A 21087-nucleotide genomic window follows, 5' to 3' on the forward strand; every position below is an offset into this window, starting at 1 on the left:
TAGTTACTTAGAATTTGGATATAAAAGATTTTCTATTAGTAAAAACACCAAATTTTTGGGGTTAGAACTAGATTTGCATTTCAATTGGACTAAATGCATTGAAACTATTTTAAGAAAATTAACTCAGCATACTTTCTTTCAAGTGCTTATTTTGAGACATACCATAGATTTAAAACACATTTAACTATATATTATGCTTATTTTTATTCAATTCTTCAGTACAGGATTGAGTTTTGGGGGTTTTCAACAGATATAGATACAATTTTGAAAATTCTGATGAAATTTTTAAGAATAATTAAATTTTCACTTTGGAAGACTTCTTGTAAGCCTTCTTTAATGAACATAAAATTGTAACTGTACTAAGCCCAATATTAACAATGCAGTCTAATTACAACAACCTTTGTAATGAAAACTATAAACCCAATCATAATACTAGGTATAAAACTAATTTTCAATATCCCAGACATAATCTGAAAGTGGTGGAAAAGACACCATCCTACATCGGGAAAAATTAATTAATAAATTAACTTTAAGGTTAAGGAATTAATGTATTCCGGGATAAAAATTTAGAAGTTATTACTCAAAAATACATATTATGTGAGTTTTTTTTTTAAACTTTAATCACTGTATTACAGTTTTTTAATGTTGATTTTTATGTATTTAAGTAGGTTTACAAGTTGACATAATTGCTTTCCTATGATAAGTCTATTAATACTCTGTTTTATTGTATGTTTCATTGCTGTTTTGTGTGTTTTTTTATAGTATGTTTGGTTTTACTCATACAGGGATAGTGTAACTTATATTTGACAATGTCATCGGTTTATTAATGTCATATGTAATTGGCTTAAAGGTGCATAACAAATTGAAACATCTGATAGAAAAATGCTCTCTTATCATTTATAAAAATAAACTTTATGAATAGCTGTTAAAAAACTCTTTATATAATATTGATGAGTTTTTTTTTCTATTAACAAAATAGACTTTTAATGATTGTTTTAAGATAAACTCATGATATAACTAGTATAATTCTCAACTAGGCAATTAATGTCTTATATTGTTATATATATATAATATTTATATATTATACTTATTACATATTATTTAGAGACTAGTCTATAGTAAATTAGACTTTGTCAATGCATGTAACATGTTTTACAACAAATACACGAATTTATTATTATTATTTTAAAGCTGTGTTATTGTAAAACGTTTGTGACAGTAAAGTCTTATTTATGAATGCCAAGTTTTGATTGCGTGTGTAAATCAGATCTACAATGACTACTGCACAAAAGGGAATTCAGCATCATTATTATATATCAACTATTGAGAATAACAATGGTCCTAGGAATTCCTAAAATGAGTTAAGGTTTTTTTCCATAGTTTTTTCCATTATTATATCTAAAATTGGTATTACTTTTTCTGCGATACCCATTATGAGTTCAATATGTTATGACAATTAAGCCTGTTTTGGGTAGAAGAGAGGAAAAAAGGGAAGTAAACACGATCATCTTTTGTTCCTATTTTAATGAGGTAGGCTAGCAATGAAGGAAAGGAAAAGCCTTAATCTCACAGCTTTTAATATTATAAAACTCCAAGTGGAGTCAGCTGGATTTGCTTATTCTTGAAATTTGTCCACAACTTTCCTGAGATATAAATAAATAACGTCTTTATTTGAAGCGATTTTCAACGTTACATTGTTGTTTTTCAAAATAACTCACGTCATACATTTTCAATCAACGCACATACAAATCTATCATCATCCGAGAAATACAAAATTAAACTAATCAAAACCGATAATACATTACATTAAACAGTTATTTAGGGGTGAAACACTCCTCCTCCAAAGCCAGTCTCAGATTGTTTTTAAACGAGGAATATCCATAAGCCTTTAGACTGTGAGGGACGCTGTTGTATATCTGGGGGCCAAAGTATCTAAATCCATTCCTCCCCATCTCCAGCCTGACCCTGGGCATCTCCAGCATGGCGTCCTGCCGAGTGTGACAGTCCCTAATCTCAGCCCGGGTCTGTAGCATCCCCCTGAGGTAAGAGGGCTTTCCCGCAGCAACACCTTGTGAACAAGGCAAGCCACCTAAAGTTTGAACATGCACTTTATCGGAAGGATCCTTGCTGTACGGCGATACTGGCTAACGTGATCAAATTTTCTCAGGCCGTACACAAATCTTACAGCAGAGTTCTGTAACCTATCAATCAGGACCGTACCCTCAAGGGTCAATCTTCCCACAAATACAGGAAGAGCACAAACAATAACTGGGAAAACCACAGCTTTGACAAAAGTTTCACTTCCTCCTGGAGTAACCCCTTAAACCTAAACATACTCTTAACCTATTCATTACACCACGATTGATATTTTGAAAATGGTTCAAGAAGGTTAACTGCTTGTCAAAAGTAATGCCTAGGATTTTTACTGTGTCCGAAACTTGCAAAGGAACACCTCCCAAGGGTCCATTACTAAGAAAGACTACATTTGAAGAGGGGTAAAATTTAACAAGTGAATACTTTCTTGATGAGGACCTACCATAATTCCCACAGCACGGTTCTGTGAGACGAGACCTTTCTGAAGATTGTTGTTTGGAGAAATGGCCTGTAGCACGATTCCATACCTAAGTATGTCACAATACCGATATATGAGTTACTTAGGATACAATACTGTTCTAAGCTTTAGGGGTAGTAATGGCTTTAATTTTTTTTAGTGCAAACAAGGCTTAGTTTACAGCATAAAAGTCTGCATGTTTGTTCCAGGAAAGGCAGTTGTCTAATAGTTTTAATGTAACAAGTATAATATATTTTAATAAACTTCCTTACTCAGGCCATCTTGTGAATAAACATAGATAAAAAAAAGTTATGCACAAATAGCTTTTGGAAAAGCCTATCCATAATGTTGTTTTTATACACTTCATTTTATGAAAAAAATTAGTGTGCCTTAATGCTGGTTTTTTATGTGTATTTTAACTGTGATTTTAATTTATAATCTGATTATTTATTTAATTTATTGTTGGTTGTGATATTGTCTACTCCATTGGATGCTTAATAACAATAAAGAAATTTGAATTTTTGAACATTCCGAGATATTTTCTTATTTTACAAGTTTTAAGTTAGATGGATTAGATTTAGTATCCTTCCAGCATTTTATAGTCAGCTGTTTATTTTTCATAAAAAAGGAATCTTTTATAAATATGTATTGGGTCATGATGATTTTGAAAGCTTAAGTGGATTGTTAGCAGTTAATAAAGCTGCTGTCTGCATACAAGACAGGGTAGAAATAAACTGGGTAGGTTACAAATATGAATAATATTGGCTCTAGGATGGATCCCTGGAATGCCTATTATTACATTCAAAGGCATAAGGGGGATGTTACACATTTGGAAGATCCTTGGTATTTTTATTTTATTTTCATGCTTCAAAGCAGCGCAAATCAGTTATTTTGAAGCAGTTCATAATTACATAAACATTTCTAAAATGGGAAACTTTTGATTCATTCACCACTAAAAATATCATTATATGCAACAATTTCAATAATTATTAATAGCAAAAATTACATAAAAAATGATTTAACAACTTGACAATAAACATACAATAAAACTTGTTTCAATAATATGAGGAAAAATATTGTGATAGTTGGGATTTTAGTCTTATTTCGACAACCTGGTTCCTGTCAGAACAGATAGGGGTGGAGTTTAAATAGTCTTGGCATGACATACAAAGTCTCCCTTGTGTTGATACTTAGACACAGAGGAGTGGCAGGTAATAAAACAGTTCAGAGGCTATCAGAGGTCGAATTATGAAACGCTTAACTGGTTTGCATACATACAGGGTAAAGTATGATCCATTTCTTGTCTCTTTTGAGAATAAATAAATAAATAAAAATAAATAATAGGACACAGAGGAGTGGCAGGTAATAAAACAGTTCAGAGGCTATCAGAGGTCGAATTATGAAACGCTTTAGCGTCCAATTTTAATTGGACTTTTCAGACCCCTTACTGTAATGGACTTGTAACAGTAAGACCCCTCTCAAAAATTATGTAACACTGCCACCAATACCCTACTCCCAACCAATTTTTATTATTCTAAAATTGTAATATAATAAAAGACTAATCAACTTCCAAAAAAGTAAATAAAATTTAATAAAAAGTAAAACATTGTTTATTAATATAAAACATTCCACAACTGTACACCAACCTCTTGAACAGTTTACTGTTTTTGTCGGGATGTGCATTTTTGTAATTAAAAAGTTTTATCTTGTCCACTTTTTTACAACACAGCTAAGAGTTGATTTAATGCGAATGTTGAGTTTAGCTCCACTTCACCTTCCTCTTACGTGCAGCATCTGGAATCTGATGCTGTCATAGACTTGAATCCTGAAATCTGGAGTCATGTTCATCTGAAGAGACCCAAAAATAGTCGGTGACGAAGAACGAAGAAGCTCAAAACAAACTCTTTACATCGTTTCGACTTCAAAGACACCTGGACTACAGAAAGTAGTGTAATACAAATGAGGAATGGCATTCTAATGGTGTGACAAAATTTACTCAGAATCCATACAAGTTTTTTTGTTAGGGTCTTACAAAAAATATACACTGCTAAAATTCTCATGTAACAATTTATTCATTAATATTAAAGTGTTCCAGGTGATAAGGCTTTGTGGTCCATGCACCGAGTCTGCTCCTGGTCTGTGTCCAGTTGATACGATACTGATCGGCTGACGCTTTGATGTCTCTGTAAGCCATTCTCTGGAACCTGTCTCCAGACACTTCCAGAAAAGATCTCAGCAGCTCCATTTTGCATACCATAAGACGACCGTTGTCACGACATTTCTTAGTCACCCCTTGCCTTCGCCCCTCCACGCACACTTCCAGTGGTCTGAGGAAACAGTAATTTAAATTACTACTGAAGACATTGCTATTGCAACTGGTTTGCATACATACAGGGTAAAGTATGATCCATTTCTTGTCTCTTTTGAGAATGATAATTAAACCATATGAATCAGAATTATACGTGTTAAACAACACTGCCTCAAATTCCCCATAAACCTATGCATGTGTGTGTATATATATATATATATATATATATATATATATATATGTATATATATATATATATATATATATATATATATATATGTATATATATATATACTTTGTAGTAGTAAGCCTCACTTCAGTCACCAAAGGTTTGCCCTCATAAGATGCTGCAATGCACACTTTATTATATCAAGCTACATGAATATTTGTAATGGTGTAAGTTGTTCAGCAACAATCAGGAATATCTTTCTATAGTACAGGCAAGTGCACTTAAATATACATAAATGATGTGATAAGATTTTAATATGCATTTCTTTAATTACAGCTGGTATTTTTTTGTTAGTCAACCTAAGGCATATTTCATCTGATATCCAGTTTCACAGTAGTTACTATGAGTTGAGTATTTAACAAAAATAAATTATATGTGATTAAATAGGCTTTCCAACAATTACAGTATGTGAGGCTTTAAAATTTGATATTTTAAAAACAAAATATTTTCAAATTTGTTGTATTTGATTTCCACATGTATAAAAAAAACAATCCTCCTTTCAAAATTATTTATATTTTTTTCTTGGTTGTTTTTGAACAACATGCAGAATTTTAATGTCTAATCTTGACATGTGTAAAGATTATTATATGGACTTTGGTGTACATGTGTCTGATCGTATAATTAAACATTTTTAAATGCTCTGGACTAAGGGGGCACAAATTAGGGGTTACTATTTAACATTTTGTTAGTACACAGCCACCCCTTATTTAGGCAAAGGGAAAAAATTACAAAATGAAATAGTTCAAAATTAACCATTTAAGTTCTCTAACAAATATAGTTTCAAATATCTTTGAAATGTTTGTTAATATAATAATTAAGTAAAATAAAGGACATGAATAACAAACCTCCGCACTTAAATCTGTGCCCATTCTTAATTTGAATAGGATAAAAGATTTGGTAAAAAAATTGGAAATCAGTTTTTATATTCGATGGGTCACTATAGCAAGATTGCTATTTTGAACTTTTTGATTACCTACTCCCAACAACTTTTGGCAATGGTATAACATAATATATACCAAACCCTTTAACGGTTCCTGATGTAATATTACGGCTATGGCAATGCCACAATATTTTACCACAGACATAAAACTTCGTTTCGACATATTCTCTTATTCGTCATTATATTGTACACGACTGTACAACTAAGTGACAGATTACAACGAACACACAACTATTGCATACATTTCTCTTTACTATACAGAACTGAATATACTTTAGGGTCTTCATACCAAAGACATATGCGAATTGAATCATTGTTACCTACGATAATGTTGACCGGTTTACCTCCATACCTTTGAATATGCAACTGTGAGAAGCTCAAGAAATACCCGCTCTGGCTCTTCTATTCTGTGAATTCCTCATCATAGTTCCTCATAGACGGTTTTCAACAAATCTTTTACTGTTACTGCTTGTTGAACCTGGAATTCCCTACCCGATTCCATTTGTGCAATTGACAGCCGTTCAGGTTTTAATTGTGGTGGGGATGCTGGGGGTTGGCAATCATGATCTTGTGTGATGTGTGTGCATGCCTGCGTGTGGGCTTTCTTGTATATTTATGTATACAAACAAGTAAGTAAAATTTAAATTTTTTTGTATATATTCCTATGAAACATATCAATATTTTCTTTTTGCATAATGTAACTATAGTTAAGTTTAGTTGTACATACAAAAGCCATTATTCTTTATAAGGATTTTTTAAAGCTTTAGTATGGCTAAATATAGATATATTCTCTAAAATAATTGTAGTTATATTTTGAATTGTGAGGCAAGAATGTAGCCAGGAAAAAATTTAGAGTTGGGTCAATACAACTGATATTTTCCCTTTGTTTTTCCCTCGTTAAGAAACAAGTCATTCCTGGAGCAGCCACACTCTTAGCAATGAAGGATTTGACCTCAACTGAATACACATTCTTTCCTAATGATAAGATGATATATTCGGTATACAAATAGCAATTGCCATAGGGGCTGATATAAGATGGTAAGTCATTGGTAAATAATATAAACATGACAGGTCCCAAAACCGATCCCTGAGGCACACCTCTGTGTATATGAAGACGATAGGATCTTGACCTGCATATTTTATTCTATTTTAATGTATCCGAGTTAAACACCCATTGCTTGTTATAGTTTTGTTTTAGGCTATACTACGCTAATTGTAGGAAATGTTTAGTGTAAAAATTAAACTGTTTTTGTTAATTTTTGAAAATAATAGACCCATAGTAACAAATTTATGTATGTCCCACCACTTTTCAAAAATAAAAAATTTAGAAATTGGTTTTTGATTAATTTACTGTTTTGTAATGTATATAATTCTCTAAATTTTGATATATTTTGGAAACATTTAGTGAAAGAATTATATGTTTGAAAGTTTTGATAATAATCGTACCCATAGTAACAAATTTAGCTCTCCATGCACTATTTGTGGTTTTTACAATATCATTTTTCTTCAAGAGAACCTGGATACCATTATATATTTTCTGAAACTAGATAAAATGAAGAATAAATTGGCTGTCTTAGATTCTAATATTTATAATATTACCACACTTTACCAGGGGCAGTTCCACCACTAAAAAAAAGGAATTAGCGTACAGTAATTTTTTATGGTTTATGTATAATGGTTTTAATCCATTAATAATTTCCACATTTTCCTGAAAAAATAATGTATTACACATCCAGGTTTATAGTAAAAATGTAGTTTTTACAATATGTTAAAGTACGGGTATAAAACACTAAAAAATACAGGCCATTTGAGGAAAAGATGACTGCCAGTTTGAGGGGTAACTCTTCTGGTGAAACAGTTTTATTTTATTAATATAATGTCTCTACTTGAAGTTAATTAATTTGGAGTTATTTTAAGGAGTTATTTCATTATAAAAACTTTGGGGTCAACATTCCGAGGTTAGCAGTTTGTAGTGGAGTCTATCAAGTTAAAGGGTAGTATTTTACTGGGAAATGTATTTGGGAACTCTGCGCTGATATATAGGAAGTGATCAGGGCTATAGGACTGTTTCGTTTTGTCAGATCTGAAGGGTAAGATTTATTTAGTGGTGTACACCCGCCATGTACTTCGATATAGTAGGTTTGAACCTGATCATGAGAAATTCATCTTAATTGAGTATAATGTCTACATTAGTGCCAATGTTTCTATTATATTTGGCAATTTCTGTATTTCTGTACTATACTAATATTTAATTTCAGGATCATAAAGTTTCTACACATGAAAATGTGAAGTAGGTGTAAAAAAATGTTTTTTGTAGTGCCACTTTAGGAAAAGATAACATGATAAAACTATCAAATAAATATGAGAAAAGAAATTAGAGAAGAGTGTTGAAGATAAAACAAATTAGATGTAAAATGAAAGACAACTCATATGAATGAATGTAGGTGTGCTTCCTTGGTGAGATTTCAGTATCAAGCTTGTTCACTCTTTATTGAAAATAAATATAACTATACTTACTTATGAGGCACTAGTGCCCACAGGATACTAGATGGACAGGGCCTTGATGTGGGATTGTTGTACCTGGAATGAGGAAAGATGACAGAGCTGTGTAGAAGGTGAGGAGAATGTGAGGTCCCAGTACGTGTGATGATTGCACGTTGCAACACGTCCTGCGAGTACGGCCCACCGCTGCCGATCACCACTGAAGACAAAAGGACTGGCCGACTTAACAGCAGTGACAGTAACGCACCCTACTTTAAAAAAGGGCTGTGAATAAATGTCTGTCTAAGGTTCACACACACAAGTGTTTATCTACAGTTGTGACACATAACAACATTCCTGTTAAACTTTTAATACTTTTGGCCAGTTTGAATTAAACCCCTCCAGTATTAATCCACTTTTGCAGCAAATAAAAAAAAGACTTGCTTTTTGAAATTAAATTCATGAATAACATTGTTAAATTCAGTACATCTGCCTGGCTCTCAAATTTGGCATTTAACCCTCCATCAGGCGCTTAAAATTAGAAACACCATCAGGCGCTCACGGAGGTTTCCTCCAGGTTAGCGAATAATGGATATCATAGTCGTTTAAACTGTTTTTATTTGTTTAAATATTCATACTGATTTAATTACAATGTAATATATTCATTTTTAGAAATTAAATAAAAATTACTCTCTTATGTAATGAATTTTCCAAATAAGAAATTCAAAATTTAAAAAAATGTTATTGTATAATAACAACATGATTTATTTTAAGGAATAATGCAATTAATTGTAAAAATGTTTAACCTACTGTAATAATATATGGAAATTAACTTAGTTTTTAACTTCTTACAAAAACAACTTACTTCAATTCTTGAGATATTATACAACTGTAATGTCAATAATTACTCTAAAATCAAAATTTATTCTTTACTAAAAATTTTTTTAAACACTTCACAAAGTTTCAAAACATTTTCCTTCTGGTTCTTATAACGACAATGTTCACTCCATAAACAGTACTGAAATGTTCCCTAGCACACGGGTACTGTACTGACAAGTCTCTCATCTTCATTCTCCATTTCACAAAATTCAAATAAAATATATTATAAAACTTAAAAAGAAACCATCACAGGTCACACATTTAGGCGCACATGGATTATTACTCCATAAAAACTAAACACTATAAGGCGCTCACGGAGGAATCGTCCAGTCTCACACGGAAGTAGACCTCATAATGACAGATTTTGACAAAGATAAGCGGGAGGCTATTGTTTCACTTCCCCGAAAGATGCTCGTGAAGTACACTGCGGGAAACGACTGCCGAAATCAGAAAAGTAGTACTATTTTTAATAATAAAAAATACACAGAGGAAAATTCCGTTTAGCGCCTGATGTAGGGTTAACTTTCTCTAGGGGATTATTTAAATTTAGTAATTTTACATGGCATATAGCAAAATGATTGTATTTTTTTTCTTGATGTAATACTTTATTTTGCTATCTAAGCATTGAATGTTTTAACCCTTCTGTATTCTGCCACATTTTGTTGTGTATATTACTGCTGAAAGGATTTTACATCAACATACCACTGTTTTTTTGCTGAAAATGGAATTTCGTTAACATATTGTTGTGTAATAATTTTACCGTGCCAACGTTTAAAATATAAAATTTTGTACCAACTAACAGATAAAATATGTACAATATATTTTAAGTCAAACATGTTTCTTTTTTTAAACTCTCAACACAGATAAAACATGGGATTTGTTTGAAAAAGTGTTTTGTACTAGATGATTTTCAGATAAAAGAATTCAAGAAGAATAAAAAAATTTAAAACATATTTGTTGTTTCAACATGTTCACAAAAACGGCTTATTCACAGACTTTTTTATTTGCCGTCAAATTTCTCAATAAGGGCAAAAACCGTAATCTTTCTTTACGTTAAACGTCTACGCATAATGAGATATGTAATTAGGCTTTGCAATTTTGCACGAAAAAAACAATTTCAATGCGGTTTTTCAATTTTTTTCTGTGTACCCCAAGGGGTACCTAAAACATTAATTTACCTTTAAAATTTTGCACTTGTGCGCCCGACGAGGTACATGATAGTCTAAAGTATTTATTTAAGCGCGGGAAGACACTTAAAATACCACCAAGACAGGCAAATAATGAAAACGCAATAACGAAACACATAGCACCATGTACCCTATGGGGCGCACAATACGCTTTACGCCTGATGGAGTACACGTTGTCGTGAATGTGTTAATTTATAAAATGCCAATTATTTTAACAATAAAAATAGTATAATTTGTTCTGATAATTTCCAATTAGAGCTGAGAAAATTCAAAATAGCAGGTAAAAAACATGAGTTTTTTAAAATAAAAATGTTGAAGAACGAGAATCATATATACCTGAAGGCCGCAAGCGACCCAGCGAGCCATCTTGTCGCTACAAGACACAGACAGTGTCGGGTCCCCGCGGCCTGGCTTGGTCCTCACTGCACCGACTGTATGGTACAGGGCTCCCGGCAGTCGGCTGTCCTGTCCTGTCACGCACTTGGCTCCTGTGCGGTACACGTCACCTATTACCTCTCCTACACAGTGGTCCAGTGTTTCCATTATATCATCTTCTACACCCTTCTTCTCTGAATCTCCAGCATCGAGAGGGCCTGGAGATCATCATCATCACTACTGGAAATAGTTTACCATCTCTATTTCATCCCCATAACATGAATGACAACTCTATCATTAAAATGTTTTCAATTCTATAAATTTTTGATCAGGCTTCATAATAAAAGATTACAATATTTTATTAGGAGCCTATAAAATAAAAAAAAAACTAAAAATTTAAGAAAAGTAAATTTTTATAAAATGTATAAGTTTTCCAGTATTTATACAACAGTTTTACAAGTTTAATTAAAAAAATTTAAATCAAAATAAATATAGAACTCTGGATTTAAGTGAACAAATAAATTACTGTATTAAAAAATAATTTAAAGGATTGAATTATAACATCTTCTTTAATGGACTATCAACAACAAATATTCCCTGTAAAACTTTATTTAAGAAAAGAAACACTATAAAACTAAGTAATTTGTATCTACAAACTTTATCTCTAGTAAGCATTGCTAATAAGAAAATATTATGTATAATTTGTGAATGCCATTCAGTCTTTCTGCAAGAATATTTCTTTAACATGTTGCAAGTGTTAGATATAACTTAACCACACAAATTTCTATTTTATGACAGCAAATAAATTCCAAATTTTGTCTTTAGTGTACAGTTCCAAAATAGTGTGTGCTGCAGAAATAATATTGCAATTGGTGGTTATTTGACAATGTTATGATGTTGTGCATGTCATAAATCAAATGATTATAAAGATTTCACAACTATTCTTATTTGAAAATTAAAGACATAACCATAATTTTACCTATATCACGAGAGCATTCAGTTTTGTTGGGCTGAACTGCATCCATCCTCTTTCTTTTTGTCGTTACCTCTTCATTACTTTCAAGCTTTCTCTTTCCCTTACAAGTTTCCTCCTTTGGGATTATAGCAGCGTCACCACATGGTACGTGACTGGTGTAGAAATGGAATTCAACTTTTGAGTTGATCTCATATCGATGTTGGTCATCTAGTCCTGTTATTATATCAGAATCACCGGTTTGCTTGAACTTCGAGATCTGGTCATACAAATACCTCAGAAAACAGCGCCTTGCCAGAACCTAAGATCATACAAACAGTTAACTTACTTGAGTTGATATATCAATACATGGATAAAAACTTAGATATTTTCATTTTGATTTTAAGTACAGCAAAACCACTGGTACAGTATCAGTGTGAACCTAATCATTCTAAACACTTTTTTTGGTTCTCTTAGGACAAGAAGCTTATAAATCGCACCTAGTCCAATACGGACAATAAGCGCTGCTTCCGGAGTGACAGCATTCTGGATGGGTAAGGTTGGGGGTAGGGGCCACGTCCTACCAAAATCCACGAGGAAAAATATAGGGCACTAATCTCAAGTCATGTCCTGCCGGAAGAAGGGGTGGCCAGCTCTGGACCAGCCTCTCCAGTCAAATCAGGCAGGGGGTTGCACACCCTTATGTTGAAGCTAGCAAGAGCCTTTGACACTTAAGGGGAGTCGGTTGACTATATAGCGCACATGTTAAATTAGATAAGTTTAGGAACATGTTTCTCAATAACCAATAAACATATCAAGATAAGGTTTGTTTTATTTTAATCTGCTATTTCTTCCCTACATTTACAGCACAGCAAATTTCCATAGCATAAATTTAAATATTAAAAATATTTTTTTTATAAAACTCAATTTTTATAAATTTTTTTAATTATTATTAGACTACATACAACAATTTGCTGTGCTATAAACATTGCTCTAATTTCAAGGAACAAAATTAAAAAAGAATCATCAAAATATATTGAGTGGTTCTAGAGAAACGTGTTGCTAAACAAAGAAAAACAAGAATTTTCAGAAAACTCTTTTAAAGATTGCATATACATTAATCAGAAACATAACAACATTTAATGCATTCCAGGACCATAACTAGGGTTGTCAGGATCCTCCTCTGGTTCATATAAGTCTCCTGAATGCCTTTTAGCTGCAGTTACTTTCTGGCGACACTTTTTCTCGATCTCTTCTACAGCTTTCTGCGCTTTGTTGATTCGGGTGACATCAAATTTTTTCATTGTTTCACAACAATAGCATACAGGTGTGATCCCTAGTTTGCTCAACACTTCACATTTTATTATGTTCCCTTTGTTGAAACTTACCACAGCATCAAATACACCTAGTTCTAATGTTTCCTTCATCACGAAGATTGATTTTGGAACTCGCGACCAAATTATATTGTTCAGTGATTCACTGGGGTTTTGAGTACCACCGTGCAAACATTTTGATAACAATGATGGATCTGATAAATCTCTAAATATTTGTTTCACCTCTTTCATGACAGCAGGAGCAATGTGATTGTGATTGTTGTGATCATAAGTTTCATCATTTATTTTAGCTAGTTGGTACTTACACCAGGTATCTTGGCTAGTACTTATACCAGGCTAGTACTTGGTTCTAGTTCTTGACATTCACTAGGTACAATTACTTTTTTACCACCTGGATTTCTTGTCCCTGTAAAGCACTTTGCTTTGTTTTTGAAAGTTTTATGTGCTCTAGGCATTTTCACAAACAATAAACTACACAGTATAACTAAATATTATAACTTAGACTGAATGAAAGCAAGAAACACAATGTATGTGACAATAATAAACAAACAACAATTAGGGCTATGTCAAATCTCAACTGACTGTAAACAGATGGGTTGACAACCTTGTATATTAAAAGCAACATAAAGCAGGTTGGCAAACATAAGCCTAATAATAAACATGTGCTTCAATAAGGATTATGTATGACAACAATGCAGAGTACATGAATTTTACGAGCCAAAATATGCTGAAGCCATTTACATAATATTATATTTGGGTGTGATATTGTTGGACGATTTGAATAAAAATTGCACAAAATTAAACAGGAGAGTCTAAAGATTAATAAAAGCAAATAAAACTTTTTTGTGTTTTTTTTTTAGATATTTTGTCAACCGACTCCCCTTAAGGAATGAACCCCATCAACTCCAATAGTCATCTCCTGCAGTAGACTAGACCTATCAAATTACCCTTGAACCCAGAATTTCGACATATGCGGTTAGTAATGTGCCGCTCCCAGACATCCATAGGTTTGCCCACATTAAAGTGATATATCTTTGCTGTGCTCAGTGGTAGATTCAACTGGAAGGAACCAGCCAGAATTGATCCCTGATGGGTTTTCTGAACACTTAGAAGGGATAATGTGAACACTTCCAGAGGGGAAATGAAAAGCAAAAATATTGCAATATCAGAATTTTTTTGAATACTACTCAAAAATGCTAAGAGAACTTCACAGGTGTTATAAAAAAACATTTGTGTGTCATTTTTAGCAATTTGTACACTGTTATTAAAAAATGTTGTAACTTTGATATTTATTTTGCAAATTTTTATAGTTTTGTTTTGTTGTCTGCCAAAATGTGTATATTAACACAATATAAACTCAAAAACTTAAAAAAACATAAAAATAACAAAAATAAAATTTTACTTTATTATGGAATTTCTAGTTTTGACACACAAAGTACTAACAAAATTACACACTTAATGAAAGCAAGGGCAGTGAAAGAACACTTTATATGTTAACATATCTACTAACTTTGATCAAATCATTATAAAAAGTAAAATTATAGTGCTTTTTTATAACCGGCCAGTTTGAGTGTCACCATTACTACTGATTGGTTATCAGAGATTGCGCACTATACAGGGTGATTCAAAACTAAACGGCAATCTCTCGAGAGCTTATTCTATAGCTAAAAACAAGTAAAAAAGTTCATATAACCATATGCCCGGAAACGCTTCGTTAGCGAGTTACGCCTAGCGAAAGATTAGTTACAGCAAACACCTAAACATTAGTTAATATTTTATGCAGATAAGAATATGCATTTTTGTGCGTCTGTTTTATTTTTAAATAAAGCTAAATTTCAATACCTATTATTAATTTTTTTCCTAAGTAATTCACATGAATCTTTTCAGAATTAAATGTTCTACAAATCTGTTTAAGAAAAAAATGACCTTTATTTAACATTTATGGAAGTAATCTTACGTTAAACACAAAAATGTGTTATTTCTTTGCACCAATTCTTGTGTTTTACGTAAGATATCTCTGAAAGTATTGCATTTACAGCTCTGGGACGAATTTTAATAAATTTATCAGATATAAAAACATAAAAAACAATCGTATTTGTATCTTTGTAACTACCTTTACCATTTTTATACGGCCTGACTTCACCAAGGGTTCTGAAATCCGGGTGAAATCTTTCGCTAGGCGTAACTCGCTAACGAAGCGTTTCCGGGCATATGGTTATATGATCTTTTTTACTTGTTTTTAGCTATAGAATAAGCTCCCGAGAGATTGCCGTTTAGTTTTGAATCACCCTGTATAACATGTTTAACAGCAAGAAAATTCATTTTTATATTTTTACTGGAAGTTGGTATAAACAATTGTGTATAAATATTATGTTCAATATCTTTATATATATATATATATATATATATATATATATATATATATATAATATTATATATATTTCTTGTTTGGGTTGTCTGCGCTGTTACTGAACTCCTCCTAAACGGATGGACTGATTTAAATTGTTTTTGTGTGGTTTTTTTATTGTCACAAATTAAATTTAGAAGATAAAAGTTTTGAAAGCGCCTGCACATTATAAACTGCAATTGCAAAACAGTTACGTAAATTAAGTAGCCAAACATTATTTGAAGGTGTTAAGCTATGGTGTATATTTGTCTTTAAAATAAATTTCTGGTTGAAAAATGATTTTGAATATGATTTTGTGTGAGGAAACCAAAGAAATATTTTTATAATCGTCCATAATTAAATTTATAAATATGAGCAGTAATGACCATCATGAAATAATTTTCATTATTTATTAAACGTTACTTTAATTATTGTGTTTGTACAATTAACTTGTTGTTTTGTCATATCTTACACATTAGAACTATTACAAGAGATGATTTTATTTTTGTTACAGTTACTTAAAACTGCATCTACAAATCCTAATCCTAATAATATTAAATGCTAAAGTGGCTTTGTTTGTTTGCTTTGATTTCACACATAAAATACTCAACCGACTGCGCTGAAATTTGACATGGACATTCTTAGGGTCCCTGGGATGAGTATAGAGTATAGGCTTAATCTTATTTCAAAAATACCTCCAGGGTACACTTCACTGGTTTTTAAAGTAGTGAAAATTCTCATCTTGGTCTCTAAAGTTGTTAAATATTAATTAAAAGTATTTCTAATGTAATCAACTGTTCTGTGTAAATCAATATTGTTTTTTTATTTTCAGTTTATTTACATTTACAGTGAGTACAAATATTTTTAACGCCATTTTCGATTTCAGTGATTAGGTAACTAATCTATCTTACTAAATGCTCTAAAACTCAAGATGGTCAGAATTTCACACCGAAGACTCCCTTTGAAGCAGTTGGCAAGAACTATGCTAGATGGAAGTTCGCTAGATTGTGCTTTTGAACTAATGTACTAATTCCAGCTCTAAATGTTCTAAAATATTAACAACATTGTACAGTTTATAACGAAACAAACGTGTAGTGTCATTGTTAATGTACTTTTAGCTGTACATATTTATCAAATATTAAGAATTAGATCTAAAAGACAATGTTACTATCTAACAAAGCAAATTTAAATGGCCATAAATATAAACTTTTTGATGTATTTTCTTGATCGTAACAACAAGGCAAACTCAATAGTAGCATCGGAAATATAAATTCAAACCAGCAGTGGTCATACACCTGCAATGCCTACTAAATTGCATGCAAAGGAGCGGGTAACTGCTAGCAGTGCAGATATGAGACAATGTAGTCTAACCTTTACTTTACATTTAAATACTGTTATCAAACCTAAATTAGTTGTCTTTTGATAAAAGTAGGCTTCTCAGAGCTGTGTTTGTATATATATTTTCTTGATCAGAAAAGAGGCTAAATCAGCAATGTAACAAAAATACTGACATCAAGTTGATCTTGTTATGATTTCAATACCTCACAAATATCAGAGCACACTTAGTATAATCTTAATAGAAACTTATGAACTATATAATCTTTCACTTAACCTACTTCAGCATGGCTGTCATTGACAAGGTCACCTCTTGGTGACATTCCACTGCGTCCGAGACACTTGGTGCCAGTCGCCATGGCGACAACTGACAGTTTTCTGTCCAGTGAAGTGACAACTGATGACAACAAAGTCCATTCTTTGTCAGGGACAGGTTTTCCCTTCTTAGGTAGGTTTTGATAGTGCGCCAGACATTTCTTGGCAATTTCATCTGCAAAGTCTGACCTCATTGGTTCTCAGAAGCCTGAAACAACACCGTGGACTTACAATACTGTTCAGGCAGAACATTGCTGAGGATAAATTAATAAGACAAATTAGTTTCAACGGGTTGAGTCACATTAGAAGGAAACTTTGTAGTAATTTAGTCAAAACTAAGTTCGTAATATTTAGGGCCTACAACATTGTATGTTCAACAGATCCAATCTTACTTTAATTTCATTTTGTTAATGTAATAGAATATCAGTGCAAAATTCCAATTCCTTAAGTAAGGAATATTATTTTCATTTAGATTAATTACAATCATTCCAGAAATGTGTGTCTTTTAAGGTGCACAAAACAAGCATTTACGTAAACAAAACATAGGAAATTGTATATGAACAAATGTGGGCAAGATCATAATATCAAGCTAGGTATACACTTGTACTTAAAGACAGTTGAAGGGCCAAGTGTAACTAACTTCAATCAACAGGATTTATCTTGTAGGGTAATCATCAAGCATTAGTAATAACCAATTAATAACTACATATTAATGTTGCTAGAGTTCAAATTGTACCACTCCAGACAGCAAATTAGATTAGTTCACTGTGATTGGCTACGCGTAAGCGAAACCTGCTGGAAAAAATTTAATTTTTGTTTGTCTGTCTTCTCGCATATAGATGGCTGATCTGCCCATATTTAGAAAATCCTTCATCACACATTTAGATGAAAAATTGGTACTTTTATTCAGATCTAGTACTAAAAATTGTTATACTAACAACAGTTAAGATCTCGTCACGAATATTGTAAAAGTGGTTTAAGATTATTAGCTTATTGGTGGTGTCTAAAAACTCAATCAATACCTTGCAATGTACTAGAAGAAAAATGAAAGAACTGAACAGTCAGTAAGATCAAAGGAATGGAAACATAAATGGCTACAGTATAATAAGTGTGTATAATAATAGTGTTTCGCTGCAAGAAAAGTAAGAACAAACATGTATCTAAAAACAATCTTGAGAAGACTTTTTTTGAATATTCTAAATTTGGTATTATGAATATAATGAAAAATCGTGTACTATTTTAGTCGAAATAAAACAAACTATGACTTTAATTAATGAATATAGCAGCAGAAATACCATTTCAGATTAGTACTAAAATAATCGTAAGTACTACGCTGATGAAACATCATTTAAATAAAGTTTAGTTATTTTATGTAATCTGAAACAAATACATTTATTTTACATATAAAAGTATAGCTTCACTATAATACCATTTTAAAAGCATAACACTTAATTCAGTTCAATATTATGGCTCAAAACTAATTCAAAATGAAATCGTGTTTGGAAATAAATTCAAAATTAAATCATGTGTTTCGTTATTGACTAATGGCGGCAAGAACAGTGATGTACGTGTCTTCTTTGTTTCACAAGCAGTCACGTAAATTGTTGAAAATACGTAAGGTAAGTAAATGTTTTTGTTTGGTTTTAATTATATATTATATTTCAATTTGTAACTTATATTAATATTTATACATTAATTTTTAAGATTGATAACAAAACCATATTGTTCTTTGAAATGTCTATTACGTTATTTGGTCCGACATTTTGCATTCAGTCCTTTGGATGGTCATAAATATCGATGATTCAAATCATTCTATATAATCATAATCTGATTGTGTTGGTGGCCGCTTATTATACTGCAGCCACATAAAAGGCTGATTTATTGGCAATAAGTAGTTTTAGGTAGTTAGTATGAAAATGGAAATTGAACTAGTTTGTGGCCTATTTAAGTTTGAATCAAAGGATAAATTTATACTAAACAGTAATTGCTAATAACACTTGTTAGTGTATATAGTTTCGGGTCTAGGGTACGATAAGCGGACCCGGTTTTTTATATCGAAATTGGCAAACAATATTAGTTAATCATAACCATCAATATAACCAATCGATACTGATTAATTATTTTGAACAATTAACTTAATCTATATCAGCAGCTGTAAACACTAAAATAATACAAGTAATATTTCAATTTTATATAAGCTACATTTGATTACTAAAAATGGCAGTCCATCTTAGAAAACTACAAGACATTGCTTTGAAAGATGATAAGACATGTTTTTCGTTACTTCAACATTTTGGACTCGTACTGAAAAAACCCATTATGTGAAATTTGTGGGAAAGAATCAACTGTAACTGTGAGAGGAGCAAAACTGTCTTCAGTTTTTCTAATTTTGGTCATAGTAATTTGTTTGATCACTGTAAATATTAAATTCATATTTCAATTAAAAATATATTATTGTTATTGGGGACTATAGATACTTTTATATCGATTGATAATCTAGGATTTGAGATGCGAATATTAGGTATCAATGATTACATTCTTCGATATAAAAAACCTGGTCCACTTATCGCACCCTACCCATAGTTTCTTTGATAATAATAAAAACTAACACAATAACAAACTTTTTGAAAATAATTTGATACTTTGTTAACATAGCTTGCTAGTAACTGAAAGTAGGCTCATGATTAATTTTACTATGTTCCAATGGAAATAGAAGCATAAAATGTTATAAATTAAAGTAGCCTAATATACAACTAAAATACGAGGAACGTTATGTCTTACATTAAGACAACAAATACTCTATCAAGTGAAGAATAACAAAAATTACATACACGAGAGGACATCAAAACAAATTCAAAATCGAAAGATAAATTAACCTGAACTCTGAACACAACATTTCACAGCTGGCTAGTTTTTTCCATATTACAGCTGTCCATATTAAATTAGCCACGAACGCGTTGGTATTTGTGTAACTTCATAATTTCGATTCTGAAAGACATCAAAGAATACAATTTGCTATACAGACTACACATAAAGATGATTTAGGTTATTATAATGGAATTGACTACGTACAATATGACATTTTTAAATAATCATAATTGGAAACTAGAAACCATTTTATAGCCAAGTTCCAACGATTTCCAACGTAACACGGATGTCAAGATGTGATATTGGAGAAGTTTTTGCAAATCGTTAAACATCGTAAGAGTAAAAATACTATTTGCTCTATTTGCTAAGTAACTAATTTACAGGCCGAAAAAATTTAAAATTACGTCGAAAATTTCTTTGGAAATTAATTCAGTGATATGCTAACTGAACTAGACTTCTTTACAAATGTATTGTCTCCATACCGGTACTTCAAATACTTGTAATCAGGTAGAAATGAGTTTTCATATCAATCAGAAATAATCTCTTAAAATAATATAAAATAAATGAGTATGTAATAAAAGTACGATTATCTTATGTATACACAGATAACGTAGCTATGGTGCCTCATACGTGGACTCCAGATTACAGAGTTAAGTCTGTGACAGTGTTAGATTTCAGAAGGTGAAAAGGAACTGAACTGAATATTCACAAATTGATTCAACCCTCCCCACCAAAGCTACGTTATGTGTAGAAGACTCATTTGGTTCATTGTACTTTGGGATCATGTCTAAAACATTGTTGTACACTTAAATGTGCTCCTGATGAGACATTAAGAACAATTACTCTTCTAGATTACATTTAATATTGTAGTCTATCTCTGAGGTTGAAACGATGCAAAGAGTTCGTATTTTTAGTTTTGTCGTTGCCGAACGTGTTTGATCTCTTCA

General features: G+C 31.8%; 1 protein-coding gene across 2 annotated transcripts; it reads right to left on the bottom strand.

Moving 5' to 3' along the window:
• Positions 1-4599: 4599 nt before the first annotated feature.
• Positions 4600-20248, bottom strand: LOC124366475 (tRNA-specific adenosine deaminase 1). 2 transcript variants are annotated; one of them, XM_046823058.1, is made up of 6 exons: positions 20104-20248; positions 17239-17480; positions 11930-12224; positions 10912-11168; positions 8546-8778; positions 4600-4878 (listed from the first exon to the last, which is right to left on the bottom strand). In XM_046823058.1, the coding sequence occupies exons 2-6, from the start codon at positions 17464-17466 to the stop codon at positions 4620-4622; spliced, it is 1272 nt and encodes a 423-aa protein (XP_046679014.1). In that variant the 5' UTR covers positions 17467-17480; positions 20104-20248; the 3' UTR covers positions 4600-4619. The 2 variants fall into 2 exon arrangements, with proteins under 2 accessions (XP_046679014.1, XP_046679015.1); XM_046823059.1 differs by having other exon boundaries at positions 20054-20208.
• Between the last annotated feature and the right edge of the window lie 839 nt (positions 20249-21087).

Source organism: Homalodisca vitripennis, chromosome 7 (assembly GCF_021130785.1).
Source record: "Homalodisca vitripennis isolate AUS2020 chromosome 7, UT_GWSS_2.1, whole genome shotgun sequence".
Lineage (NCBI taxonomy): Eukaryota > Metazoa > Arthropoda > Insecta > Hemiptera > Cicadellidae > Homalodisca > Homalodisca vitripennis.